This window comes from Cebus imitator, unplaced genomic scaffold (genome assembly GCF_001604975.1).
Source record: "Cebus imitator isolate Cc_AM_T3 unplaced genomic scaffold, Cebus_imitator-1.0 Scaffold249, whole genome shotgun sequence".
NCBI classification, from domain to species: Eukaryota; Metazoa; Chordata; class Mammalia; order Primates; family Cebidae; genus Cebus; species Cebus imitator.
Window position 1 is genome coordinate 3,030,428 of NW_016107564.1, and position 14,721 is coordinate 3,045,148.

The window sequence follows — 14,721 nt, forward strand, 5'->3', positions numbered from 1 at the left end:
AAAAAAAAAAAAAAAAAAAAAAAAAAAAAAAAAAAAACTCCCTCAGCTTTGTATATCTAGGAATGTCATGTTCGCTCCCTCACTTTTGAAGGACAGCTTTTCCAGATATAGGATTCTTGTTTTACTTTTCTTTTTAATCACTTTGAATAAATTATCACTAGAATGCCTTCCAGATTCAAAAGTTCCTGATGAGAAATCGGCTAAAAATCTTGTTGAGGGTCCTTTGTATGCAACAGGTCACTGATGTCTTGCTGCTTTCAAGATTCTCTCCTTGCCTTTCAATACTTTATTATGTGTCTTGGCATAGGTCTCTTTGAACTCATTCTACTTGAACTTATTGGATGTTAGTATTTATGTTTTTCATCAAATTTGGTAAATTTTCAGCAATTGTTTTGTCAAATAAATCTCTCTTCCCTTTTTTCTCTTTCTCCTCCTTCTGGGATTCCCACAGTGGATATGTTGGTCCACTTTGTGGTGTCTCTCGGGTCCCCTAGGCTCTGTTCACTTTTCTTTAATCTCTTTTATTTCTGTTCCTCAAACTCAGTAATTTCAATGGTCCTATTTCCAAGTTTGCACATTCTGCCTTCTCCCTACTTCAAATCTGCTTTTGAATTCATCCAGTGAATTTTTCATTTTAGTTATTGTAACTTTATATGGAGTTACTTTATAACTCCATAATTTTTTTCATTTTAGTCTGGGTTTTCTATCTCTTTATTGATATTTTCATTTTATTTATCCATCATTTTCTTGACTTCTCCACAACCTCCTTTAGTTATTGAGAACCTTCAAGGGAGTTGTTTTAAAGTATTTCTCTAGTACATTCACCATCTATCTTTCTCTGGGACATCAGGAACATTTTCTGTTGACTTACTTTTTTCTTTCAAGTGGCTACACTTTCCTATTTTTTCATATGCCTTATGTTTTTTTTGTTGAAAGTAGGACAATTAATAATGTGGGAACTCTGGAAATCATATCCTCCCCTTCCACCAGAGTTTGCCATTTTTGTTTTGATTTTGATTTTTTAGGTTATCTCCACACTGAGGATTAGCCTGAGGTAACTTAAGGACTTCTCAGATCTTTTTAAGAGACTACAGCTTTCTACAGGAATGTACAGTGATGTTCTAATTTCCCCACATACATAATGGCTTGTGAATGTCTTTGTTTTTAATAATGATTAAATCTTTTTAAATTCCCTGCAAGTCACTGCAGTTGGAGGGAAGGAGCTTGCAACAATAGTTGCCCACCTTTGTGTCTGCACCTCTGTGATCAGACACAGCAATCAGTAATGAGGACACAGATTCCTGATTTTTATAAGTCATGGTCAGTACTGATCATCCTGGCTCCAAAAATCTGCATACAAGCTGCTTCAGAAACACATGTTTGGCTGCCTGCCATAGGGCTGAAATTGGGGGCTGGGTAACTACTACAGAGCTAAAAGTTGAAATTGACCCAAATTAACTGCAACTAACCATCCATGCCTTCCTCTGAAAGTTGCAAGTCTTCAATAGACTCCAGAGTTCTAAAATAGCGACATCAGGCAGATTCTGCCACTGCAATTTTTATCTAAGTGGGGAGATAAATTTTTGATATTTCTTAATCCATCATCTACTTTTTTTAAAAAAATAAATTTTGAATGGAGACAATTCTTCCCAATATCTCATGGAATGATTGGCCCGCCTTTGCTTAAGCTTTCCAGTAGCAAGACATTTACTCCCTCACAAAGTAATGTGATGTGCTATTTATAGAAGCCTGCTATTGTAAGTGCCTAAGGGATTCACCTTACCTGCTGCCTAGACAGAGCTAATACATCAAGACAAGGGGAACTGCAATAGAGAAAGAGTAATTCATGCAGAGCCGGCTGTGTGGGAGACTGGAATTTTGTTATTACTCAAATTAGTCACCCTGAACATTTGGGGAGCAAAGATTTTTTTTTTTTTTTCATTTTTCATTGTTGTTTTGGTTTTGGTTTTTTTTTGAGACAGTCTTGCTCTGTCACCCAGGCTGGAGTGCAGTGGCATGATCTCAACTCACTGCAACCTCTGCCTCCCAGGTTCAAGCAATTCCCTGCCTCAGCCTCCTGAGTAGCTGAGATTACAGGCACATGCCACCATGCCCAGCTAATTTTTGTGTTTTTAGTATAGATGGGGCTTCATCATCTTGGCCAGGCTGGTCTTGAACGCCTGACCTCAGGATGTACCCTCCTAGGCCTCCCAAAGGGGAACAGAGTTTTAAGGGTAGCTTGGTAGGTGGGGGGAAGCCAGTGAGCCAGGAGTGCTGATTGGTCGGAGATGAAATTATAGGGAGTCGAAGCTGTCTTCTTGTGCTGAGTCAGTTGCTGGGTGGGGGCCACAAAACCAGATGAGCCAGTTTATCAGTCTGGGTGGTGCCAGCTGATCCATCAAGTGCAGGGTCTGCAAAATATCTCAAGCACTGATCTAGAGCAGTTTAGGGAGGGTCAGAATCTTGTCGCCTCCAGCTGCATGACTCCTAAAAAATTTTTTCTAAACCTATGGCTAATGTTAGTCCTACAAAGGCAATGTAGTTCCCAGGTAAGAAGGAGATCTCCTTTAAGAAAGGGATGTTACTGTCTTTGTTTAAACTATAAACTAAGTTTCTCCCAAAGTTAGTTCAGCCTACACCCAGGAATGAATAAGGACAGCTTGGAGGTTAAAAGCAAGAGGGAGTCAGTTAAGCTAGATCTCTTTCACTGTCTCAGTCATAATTTTGCGAAGACAGTTTCAATTCCTCTGATTTGGTTTTATAACATCTTAATCTTAAGGTGTAGGCTATGAAGTGGGAGGGAGAGTGAAACCCCAAGACACGAAGACTGGAACTGCTTTGCCACTGTCAGCTTGCTCATGCAGGCCTGGCTGGGCTTTCAAGTCTTGCACAGTAAAACATTAGTACTTTTATCTATCATTTTACTACCATATTAAGTGAACAGCCTAGTAGAAGGTAAATAATGAGTCCTAGGATGAGGAGTACAATTCCCAATTATAAAAGCAAAGATTTGGGCCAGGTGCAGTGGCTCACACCTGTAATCCCAGCACTTTGGGAGGCTAAGGCTGGAGGATAATGAGTTCAGGAGGTCAAGACCAGCTTGGCCAATATGGTTAAACCCTGTATCTACAAAAAATATTAAAAAATTAGATGGGCGTGGTGGCAGGCATCTGTAGTTGCAGCTACTTGGGAGGCTGAGGCAGAAGAATTGCTTGAACCGGGAAGCCGGAGGTTGCAGTGAGCCGAAATCACGCCACTGCACTCCAGTCTGGGTGACAGAAGAAGATTCCATCTCAAAACAAAAACAAAAGCTAAGATTTGAAAGCATTAGTTTGGGGACTTCTAACTCACAAATCCAAGAATTTAGGATTTAGTCTAAATTGCAGAAAAAAATTCAAGAACAGGTATAACAACAGTGTACTATAGTTTTTCTTTTGAAGGATAATTTTTCTCACTCCAATCCCCATTTTTATTAAAAAACAAATCATAATAGAACTGATTTGGAACTTAAGACATGGCCCTTGAGCATATGTTTGAGGTCTCAGGGGAAGAGGAATGAGATAAATGCTTGCTTACAGGAGGGCAGTGATGTTGAGGGCGTTACTGACTCTTACCTAGGGAAACAGTGTCAGAGACATTCAAAGCAGAGCGACTCCATCTTCGGAATAGGGGCTGGGTAAAACAAGGCTGAGAACTACTGGCTGAGGTTAAGGCATTCTTAGTCATAAGATGAGACAGGAGGTTGGCACAAGATACAGGTCACAAAGACCTTGCTGATAAAACAGGCTGCAGTTAGGAAGCTGGCCAAAACCCACCAAAACCAAAATGGTGACGAGAGTGGCCTCTGGTAGTCCTTGCTGCTCATTATATGCTAATTATAATGCATTAGCATGCTGAAAAACGCTCCCACCAGTGCCATGACATTTTACAGATGCCATGGCAGTATCAGGATGTTGCCTTATATGGTCTAAAAAGGGGAGGAACCCTCAGTTTCAGGAATTGCCCACCCCTTTCCTGGGAAACTCATGAATAATCCACTCTCTGTTTAGCATATAATCAAGAAATAACTATAAGTCTCTTTAGTCAAACAGCCCACACCACTGCTCTGCGTATGGAGTAGCCATTCTTTTGTTTCTTTACTTCTCTGATAAACTTGCTTTCGTTGTGCTCTATGAACTCACCCTGATTCCTTTTTTGCACAAGATCCAAGAACCCTTTCTTGGAGTCCGGATCAGGAAGACTTTCCTGTAACAGCAGTGCTCAGGAAAGGCACGGGAGGTGCAGGAACTCCCTGTGCAGGGAGACAAGCGTTTCCCACTGACGGTGAGCTTTGGGCCTGCTGATGTGACCTGTGAAACAGCCCTGCAAAAGCAACTCTTAGGACTCACTCCACCTTGTCCTTTAGTTTGTGCAGCAGTTATGTAGGCACAGACTGTTTTGCCTAACAACTCATAGTCTGAAATCTGGCTTAGCCCACACTTCTTGGTCAAAAACTTCTTCAGAAAAGTTTCAGGGCCTCTCCTTTTAGGATGACTAAAATATTGCTTGGCCAATGTTACTGTGCATAGAACACATGGAAATGTTAAAATACACATTCCTGCACCTCACTCCAGATACTCTGGTTCAGCATGTCTGAGGTGGGGCCTGAGAATTCGCTTTTTTTTTTTTTTTTTTGAGATGGAGTCCTGCTCTGTTGCCCAGGCTGGAGTGGATTAGCTCTATCTCAGCGCACTGCAACCTCTGCCTTCTTGGTTCAAGTGATTCTCCTGACTCAGCCTTCTGGGTAGCTAGGATTGCAGGAGCAAGCCACCATGCCCAACTAATTTTTGTATTTTTAGTAGAGACAGGGTTTCACGATGTTGGCCAGGGTGGTCTCAAACTCTTGCCTAAGGTGATCTGCTGGCCTCAGCCTCCCAAAGTGCTGGGATTACAGGCCTGAGCGACCACACCCAGCTGAGAATTAGCATTACTAACGTTCTCCAAGAGAAGCAGATGCCTCTGGCCCACCTGTCGCCCTTTTGGTAACACATATTTGAATTGTGTTTCATCATTAAAATCAGTTATATGGTGACCTTACTTTAAAATGTTAGTGAAAAATGGTCTGTGACAAATCCCAGCCTATCCTGTGATGTTTATAAATTGAAAGCCATGAGCTTTAGAATTGGGTGTATCTGGATTTTTTTGCTGTCCTGACTCTTACAAGCTGTGTGCAACTCACCTCTCCAGGCTTTCAAGTCCCTCAGTTTTTAAATTGGGAATAATTACTTACCTCTTAGGGATGTGGTGAGAATTATATGAGGGAGCAAGTGAAAGGCACAGAGCCCTTATAAGAGATAGACTTGGTATGTCACAGTAGATGCTTGATGTATACATTTTAGAAACTCATCCCCAGCAAATGTGCCCTGACTCCTCCTACCCACATCCTTCTGTGTCATCTCACACACTGGTCAATGTGTTGTCCTGGTTTTCACTACTTCACTGTACTTCTAAGATGTGAAATCTAGTCAGTTTCAGTTAGCTCATCTCTCCCCTATCCAATGTCTTACACGGTGCCTTTGGGACATAGTTGATGATGAATAAATATTTGTTAATTGTGTGAACTACATATAGAGGCCGTATTAGTAGTCTTCAACCCAGGTTACACATAGAATTGCCTGGAAATTACCTGGGATATGCCCCAGAGATTCTAATTCAATTAATCAAGAGTAGTGTTTCTCAACCTTGGCTGCATATTAGAGTCACCAGGGAAATGTAAAACTGCACATGCTCTGGCCCCATCCCTGGCCAGTTACACCATAACCACTGGGGCTGGAACCCAGGCAGCAGTATTTTTGAAAAGTTGTGCCAGGTGACTCCATTATGCAGCTGGGATTGGGCACTACTGGGCTAGATGGGGAAACAATTTAAGCACATCAAGAGTGGACTATTGGGCAGGGTGTGGTGGCTCATGCCCATAATCCCAACACTTTGGGAGGTTGAGGCTGGCAGATCACTTGAGGTCAGTAGTTCTAGACCAGCCTGGCCAACATGGTGAAACCCTTTCTCTACTAAAAATACAAAAATTAGCCAAGTGTGGTGGCACATGCCTGTAATCCCAGCTACTCAGGAGGCTTAAGCAGGAGAATCGCTTGAACCCAGGAGGCAGAGGTTGCAGTGAGCCCAGATTGTGCCACAGCACTCCACCCGGGGTGACAGAGTGAGATTCTGTCTCAAAAAAAAAAAAAAAAAAAAAAGAGTGGACTATTAATGTGTCCTTGGGTCAGACAAATATGAAATTAGGAAGGGAGTGAGTCACTTTTGGCGTATGTCTGATAAAATCTAATTTTGTCCTTTCCAACTCTGTTGATTTAATTTAATTGCTGAGTGTACAGGGTTGTTCTCTTCCTGGTCCACTTCTTTATCCTTTTGGCTAGTTGCTGTTGCTGTAGGGTGGCTGTGCTGGGTTGAATAGTGTCCGCCAAAAATTTATGTCCATCTGGAATCTGTGAATACGATCTTATTTGAAAATAGGGTGTTTGTAGACACAATGGAATTAAGACAAGGTCATTCTTGATTAGAATGGGCTCTAATTCAATGGGTGGTGCCCTTATAAGGAGAGGGAAATTTGAACACACGTGTAAGGGAAAACTCCCTTACAGGGATCAGAGTGATGTGTCTACAAGCCAAGGAATGTCAAGGATTCCAGTAATTTTAAGAAACTGGGAGAGAGGCATTTAACAGATTTTTCCTCAAGCCCTCCAGGAGAAACTAACTTTGGCAACACCTTGAGGCACTTCTTACCTCCATAACAGTGAGATAACACATTTCTGTTGCTTTAAGCCACCTAGTCTGTGTAATGCATGATGGCAGCCTGAAGAAAATAACAGTGACTTAATGGATATTCATGATCTCTATAGCATCTAGGTGTCGAGTTTGTTAAGAAGATTAAGGTAATATTTCTGAAATCATTCCTTTATTTTGCACACACATAGCTGCTATTCACCGTACTTTCTCTAACTACAAGTCCATGCTGCCATGCAATGAAATGTGACAAATTCACTTCTTGCTCAGAAGGCTGAACTGGAAATTCATGAATGTGTTACATATTTAAACTTTCATAGAAGGCTCTAATCAACAAAGCAAAGCTTCTACAGATAGAATGTAGATGTGTATGTTTGTCACCCTTGGGCCTGTCAGCTCCTTCCAGAAAGGAAGTTTTCTTTTCCAAACTTCAGAGATGCTGCAGATCAAGAATTTGCGCAGGTGCATCTGATTAGAAACTCCCTTCATCCAGTGTGAAAACGTTGGACTGAAAGCAGCATAATATAAAAAGAGGTTGTTCTCTGTCAGGGAGAAGTCAGCTCTAAAAACAAAAATAAAAAAAGCAAGTGATGTGAAAAATTCTTTGTTAGTTTTTATGGGTTGAGTGGTGTCCCTTCCAAAACCTAAAATCCTTAAATTGAAGGCCTAACCTCCAGTACCTCAGGGAGTGTTTGTATTTAAAGACAGGGGCGATTAAAGAGGTGGTTCAGGTTAAATGGAGTTGTTAGGGTGGGACTTCATCCAGTGTGACTGGTGTCCTAACAAAAGAGATGAGGACACAGATCCACACTAAGGAATGCCAGCGAGAAGGACGCCATCTGTGAGCCAAGGAGAGAGTCCTCAGAAGACACCAATTCTGCTGACACCTTGATCTTGAAATTTCAGTCTTCAGAATTGTGAGAAAACATACCTCTGCTGTTGTTTAAACCACCTAGTCTGTGGTATCTTGCTGTGGCAGCCCTAGCAGGCTAATACAGTAGTCCTATGCAGCTTATCTGCCAGATCAAGATACTGTTTTAAGCTTTAGCCCCCTGCATGCATCTGCATATAAGCTGTGTATTTGTCCGTATCAATATGCGTAGATGGATGTCTAAATGGGTGCTGTTCTAACTGTTCACATTGTTTACCTCTTTGTGGTGGGATTATGGATGAGGTTTTAACATTCTTTGTATTTTTCTGTTGTGTTTGAATTTTAAAAATGATTTGTATGTCTTATTTGTGGAAAGACAAAAAAAATTGACTTTTAAAAGAAAAAAAAAAAAGGACCTCTCCTCAATAGTAATTTATTCTGGCTTCAGTGGCCCCTTTTCTCCTCTGGGACAGATCTGAAATATTAAACAAGCAGAAAACCTCCAGCCCAGAAGAGCAGATACTACACCAACTCCAGTATGACCCAACATTTCTTGCTGCCTGGGCATTTTTAGAAAAAGCCTTATTTGTTTTGTGGTATTAGTTATCAAAGTGCTTTTTATCAAGAAATCTGCTTTTTTCCTATTTTTTTACATAGATAATATAAAAAACCTCAGAAACTCTCCTTTTAAACTCAGAATGCACAAATAAGACTAGAACTCCATGTAAATGAACTCCTTGCTGGTGTATAAAATAAATGAAAAGTGCTGCATTCAAGGATAGAGATCAATCATAAGTCTTATTTCCACAAGAAAAAGTTTGGCCTTTTAAAAGCAACACTTCGGGGTTCGGGCCCAGTGGCTCACATCTGTAATCCCAGAACTTTGGGAGGCTGAGGTGGGTGGATCACGAGGTCAGGAGATCAAGACCATCCTGGCCAACACGGTGAAACCCGGTCGGTACTAAAAGTACAAAATTAGCTGGGCGTGGTGGCACATGCCTGTAATCCCAGCTGCTCAGGAGGCTAAGGCAGGAGAATCACTTGAACCCGAGAGGAGGAGGTTGTGGTGAGCAGAGATCTCGCCATTGCACTCCAGCCTGGGCAACAAGAGTGAAACTCTGTTTAATAATAATAATAATAATAATAAAATTAAAAATAAAAAATAAATAAAAGCAACACTCGAGTTGATTAAATCTGTTATTATTAACTAGATTTTTTCTTCTGCAATGAAAAAAAATGATTAAAGTCTTTGAGAGCTGTGAGAAAGACTGAAGATTATTTGACTCAGACTTTCCTCCATGCAAAACATCCCCCCCACCCTAACTCAACTCTGTAGGAGAGGAAACAGAACAAGAAGGATGAGGTGACACCTCCACTGTGACATAGCACCTCAGCCACAAAAAACTGCAGCCAAGGCTTGGTGCAGTAGGAAACATCACCAAGCAGAATTCCAAAGGCCTCAGTTTAATAGTGAGGTGGTCCTATTACAGGGGGATTCTCAACCTTGGCTGCACATTCAAATCACTTGGGGGAGAGTTTTAAAAGTACATGCTCCTGGGCTACTATGTTGGAGACATAGGTGAAACGGTGTGGCGAGGGGCCTGGGCATCAGCATTTTTAAAGCTCCTTGTAGGTGATTCTTGTGCATCAACAGGGTCAAGTGCCTCCTGATGAGCCACTCATCTACTCTGCTCTGCAACAGACAGCCCCAAACCCACCCACAAACACATGCTGACACTGATGTGGTCGCAGCAGTTGTGAGAGAGCTAAAACACATGCTGACCCTCTGATGTGGTCGCAGCAGCTGTGAAAGTGCTAAGTGCCTCTCGCGTATTTTCTGTATATGAGTAAAGGAAAGGGTGTTACCTGTAGGGGTCTTTCACCTGTCACCCTCGGAAGAAGCTGATGAGAAAGGCGCACAGGGCCTGGAAGGGTTTCCAACAGTGTTCCCAGGGCTGCTTCTTTGCTTCCTCATTCCCTCCGGGCCTGGGTGCAGGCTGGGTAGCTTTGGCTGTGAGTTGGGTGGTGGGTTTGGCTTTTCCAAGCTCTTCCATCGAGTCCTTTCCCAGCTGTCTTGCTTCTGTGGGTTTCACTGAGGCCTTGGGACTCAGAGATGGCGTCCCAGCCTCGGGGTGCTGGTTGGGCACTGGGCTGCCCTTGAGGCTGGAAGTCACCTGCTGCATGTGGGCCTGGGGCCCAGCCTTCCTGCACACGAATGGCCTCAGCACCGGGGCCCCCTGGCATGCATGGTGAAGGCGCCTCAGCTCCTGCAGGGCTTGGTTCCAATAAGGTTTGGGGTCAGTAGCGAAAGCCTGGCACACGCTGGGCTGCCCCCTGTACTCACACCAGTACGTCTGATCTGTGTTGTGGCAGTCTATGCGAAGCCAGACTTCCCTGGCACCTTGCCCCAAGCTGCTGGGGTGCATAATGCAGGAATCTCTCCCTCCAGTTTGGAAATGGAATTCCTCCCCAGTGATTCCTTGCTTTTGCCTTGGGGCCTCACCCAAAGTCCCCAGGCAGGACAAGGTCACCAGCAGGAGGCACGGGATGAGCTTCATGGTGATGCTCTAATTAACCCGCCTGCAACACTGCACCAGGAGAGAGAACCCAAGTGGGACGAGTCACCTTTTAAAGGGTGCTGCACAAAGGACTCTTTCTCTGCAAGGGTGGGAGGGTGTTTTGCAGCAAATGCGAAACATGACCACAGACCTTGGACACACAACACTTGGCAAGGGCAGAGCAGCCACCAGGGGCTGCCTACCACGAGCAAAGGGAATGTTTTTCCTGAGTGCATCAGAGAGCTCTGCCCCAGCTCTGTCACACACAAAGCACTACACACAGCTTTGGGGTTGAGGGTTTTACAGCTTTGCAACCATGGGGCGCTTGCTCTAAAATTGGCCCTTGTATGGGAACAGCCTTCTTTGTCAACATTTGGTGTATGCCAAGGTGTGGCAATGGAGTTCTGGAAAGAGAGGTTTGCAGTTCGGAGTCTGGGCTGCCTTGAGGCTCCCTCCCCCTCCCCATCTTGGGGAACCTTGGGTTTAGTTAATCCAAAGGATGCCAGAGTTTTGTGAGCCTAGGTCTTATGAGATGGTCTAGCAAATGCAAAAAATACTCTGTGAGGTTTAAAAAAAATGAATTGTGTGAGGGCGTGTGTGCTAAAGGAATACAGAAACACTTCCCCTCCCACCCACTGAGCTGAGACCAGGAAGGCATGCAAATGTATGTTCACACTGGGATTCAGTCTATTTTAGACCATGAATTCTATTTCAAATTCAATTGAAATAACAGTTTTAATTATAGCGCAGAAAAATATGATTTTAAATATTATCATTATTGTGCTAAAACAGGAAAAAAAGCAAAATAAATTGAAAATAACTTCTGGTTCTGTGTCAAGAATCATATTTTGCTATGGTCCTAAGTGTCTTTTGGTGACCCTTCCAGAGGGCACTGTGGAGTGGACGAAAGGTGGCAATTTGTTGTTAGGGATAGGATTGACAGACACTGGGGGACTAGTTTGAATGTGAGGGATTTATCTTGGCGATCCCACCTTCAAGACAAATCAGTCAACTTGTCAGGTTAAGAAGGGATAAAGGACAATGTGTGTGTGTGTGTGTGCGTGCGTGTGTGTGTTCGGGATGGGGCCTCACTGTCACTCTGTCACCTAGTCTGAGTTGCAATGACGTGATCATAGCTCACTGTAGCCTCCAACTCCTCAGCTCAATCACACCTCTTGCCTCAGCCTCTCAAGTAACTGGGACTACAGGCATGAGCTACCACATCCAGCTAATTCTTAAATTTTTAGTTTTTAGGGACAGGGTCTCATTATATTGTCTAGGCTGATCTCAAATTCCTGGTCTCAAGCAATCCTCCTGCTTCCTTGTCTTCTGGAGTCGCTGGAATTACAGATATGAACCACCACAACCAGCTAAGGGTAGGTTGTTTTTTTGTTTTTTTTTTTCACTGGAGACAATCTCACTTTGCCACCAAGGCTAGAGTCTAGCTGACTGCAACCTCCGCCTCACAGGTTCAAGTGATTCTCCTGCCTCAGCCACTTGAGTAGCTGAGATTACAGGCACTCACCACCATACCCAGCTAATTTTTGTATTTTTAATAGAGATGGGGTTTCTCCATGTTGACCAGGCTGGTCTTGAACTCCTGACCTCAAGTGCTGAGTTAGCCTTGAGGACTTAGCCTTCCAAAGTGCTGGGATTACAGGCATGAGCTACCGGCCTGGCCAAGGGCAGGTTCTTAAGGCAGGACCATGCTTCCCATAAAGGAGTGCTCCTGGAGGTCAGGTTTATGGACTGCTGAAATGTCAAGGGCAAGGAGGCAGCCATGAGAGACAGGCTGGAGAGGTGACTCAGGGTGGAGTCTGCAGCCCCAGTATCACTCCACAGGATCAATTCTGAGACAGAGGTTTGGCTTTTGTGTGCTTCTGATTCAGAAGGCCCTGGAGTAAGCAGCATTGCAAGCCAGGCTCCATGTCATGGCCAGAGGAAGGCGGGTGTTCAGCTCCAACCTCCTTTCCCCCACCCACCACAGTGTTTCAGGAAACAGCTTGCTAGACCCATCCAGCCGCCCTGAGTTCATGGCCAGCCCTTTTCAACGCCCTAGTGAGGTTAACCCTGCAACGGGAACATACCATAAGAGTGCTAATCACGCTCTTCCACCTTTCGCTTTTGGAACAAGCCAATCCTCAAGACACTTGTACTAGTTGTGCCCACTGTCTGAACACTGCATACCTGGCTTTTTCCTGCCACCTTCACAGAAACCTTCCCTCACTATACAATGCAAAGGAGCTCTTCTGTTCCTCTATCACTTCATCCTGCTTCAACCCTCTTGAAGGCAGTGATTTCTTTCTTATTTGCTTGTCCATCTTAAATGTGGAGTGTCATGATCAGATTTGCACTGTAAGAAGCTGCAATGTTGAGGAGGGATTGGTGGTGGCACAGGCTGTGCACAGGGACGTAGTGGGCAAGGTGGCTGTGTACAGGCTGAGTTGCTGTAACAAAAAGACCCTCTCTACTATGAACCAGTCTTCCAGGTTCATGCTCAGCAGTTCTTCAGATTTAACACATGGTTTGTTTGATTGCTGCCATTTCCAGTGGAATAAGTCAAGGATCTGCAGTTTTGTCTTAGTAGATACTTCACTTACTTACCACTGGCCAAAGCCTAGTTACTCACCACACCTAGCTGCAAGGGAGTCTGGGAAATGTAGTGCCCAAAAGATAGCCATATGTCTAGCCAAAACTCAGGGGGCTGGAAGCATAAAAGAAAAAGGAAAATGCCTCACTAGCCAAGACACATTATGAAAACTTTAAGAGGGTATTGTCAGTGAAGATGGAGAAGCAGCTTGGTGACCAACGGTGGATGGAAGGGAGAGGGAAGGCTGACTTAGATTCCTCTGGCTCCAGTGATATGATGAAGGTGGAGCAATTCAAGAAAGGGAACATGGCTGGGAGAGCTGTGGGGGTGTGCAGGTCAGGACAGTGGTTTAAGGCAGGGGCCATAAACTGTGGCCCATGTGGCCTGCTTTTGTAATTTTTGGAGAACACAGCAATGTCCATTCACCTACTTATTGCCTATGGCTACTTTTATGCTACAACAGAGTTAAGGAGACATAGGCCACATGGCCCAGAAAACAAAACATATTCACCATCTGACCCCTTACAGAGAAAGGTTGCCAACCTCTGGTTTAAGGTGCATCTGGGTGGAGACATGTCGTGAATACAAGGGTGGCCGGAGCTCTACTGTGATGAGAGAACCAAAGGGAGCAGGTGAAGCAATAAGTGAATGAAATCGCCCAAGGAAAGAGTAAGGGGTGGGCCAGGAGAGAACCTGTGAATGCCACCTAAATTTAAGGATTGGAGAGATGAGCATTGGAAGGAGACCGAGAAATAGACAGCCATGCTCCAGGAGGACACTGGAGAGAGATGCTTTGGGAGCCTAAAGGGAGATCTTTGTAAAAGGCTGTGTTCACAAAGGTGAAGTCCTCAATAACCCTGAAAGGAGCTCTTCAGGAGTGGTGGAGACAGAAGCCAGGTCACAGGAGCTGAATAACCAATGGAGGTGAGAAAGTGGATATAGAGATGTGTAGAGAATTCTTTTACAGAAGTTATTTGTGAAGAGAGAGGGAAAAAAGAAAACATGTTGTTCTACCAGGCTGAGTGTGCAGTGGGGTTGAGGAAAGACTGATTTTTTTTTCTTTTTTTTTTTTTTTTGAGACAGTCTCGCTCTGTTGCCAGGATGGAGTGCAGTGTCACGATGATGGCTCATCGCAACCTCTGCCTCCCAGGTTCAAGAGATTCTCCTGCCTCAGCCTCCTGAGTAGCTTAGACTACAGTTGCATGCCACCACATCCAGCTAATTTTTGTGTTTTTAGTAGAGACAGGGTTTAATCATGTTGGCCAGGATGGTCTCGATCTTCTGACCTCATGACTCACCCTCCTCGGCCTTCCAAAGTGCTGGGATTACAGGAGTGAGCTGCTGTGCCCGGTCAGGCTGATTTTTTTTTAGGAAAGATAAGAACTTTAGGACCATATCCTTCCACTGTGTGTTTGGTGATTTGAGATACTGAAAAATAAATAGGTAAAAGTTGCAAGAGTGACACTACTAACTTGGCTTGAATAACTTGAATTATTTAAATGGGTGATGGAAAAATCAGGTTTTCAAAAAATGGGAAGAGATAATTTCCTCCAAAAGAATTATACACTATATAGTCTTGTTTAAATTGCAAGCTTCTTGTGTGTAGTTTTTAAAAAATTCATTTTTACTGATGTATGTTTAGGAGTACATCAGGCAAAGTAGAGTTTGCCTAGAGTTGGTATTCAATTGTGTATATTGTGATCTGGACAGTTCCCTAAGAAATGATGACTTTAGATCTGAGAAAGGGAGGATCTGAAAAAAAAAAAAATAGCCCACTTTGACCATGACCTTGAATTACTTCTGTATAATGGGCCCTTTAACAATAAGAAAATAATGGAATGCATCACAAGTAACATGTGCCCAAATTTCAGCATCTAAGTTGTGAGTCTCTGGATCTATTCAACGAGGCAACATACAGATCA

General features: G+C 43.6%; 1 protein-coding gene across 1 annotated transcript; it reads right to left on the reverse strand.

The window, feature by feature from the left end:
• Positions 1 to 6,933: 6,933 nt before the first annotated feature.
• FGFBP2 (fibroblast growth factor binding protein 2) lies at positions 6,934 to 10,404 on the reverse strand. Its single transcript, XM_017498745.2, has 2 exons — positions 9,518 to 10,404; positions 6,934 to 7,342 (listed from the first exon to the last, which is right to left on the reverse strand). The coding sequence occupies exon 1, from the start codon at positions 10,207 to 10,209 to the stop codon at positions 9,538 to 9,540; it is 672 nt and encodes a 223-aa protein (XP_017354234.1). The 5' UTR covers positions 10,210 to 10,404; the 3' UTR covers positions 6,934 to 7,342; positions 9,518 to 9,537.
• Between the last annotated feature and the right edge of the window lie 4,317 nt (positions 10,405 to 14,721).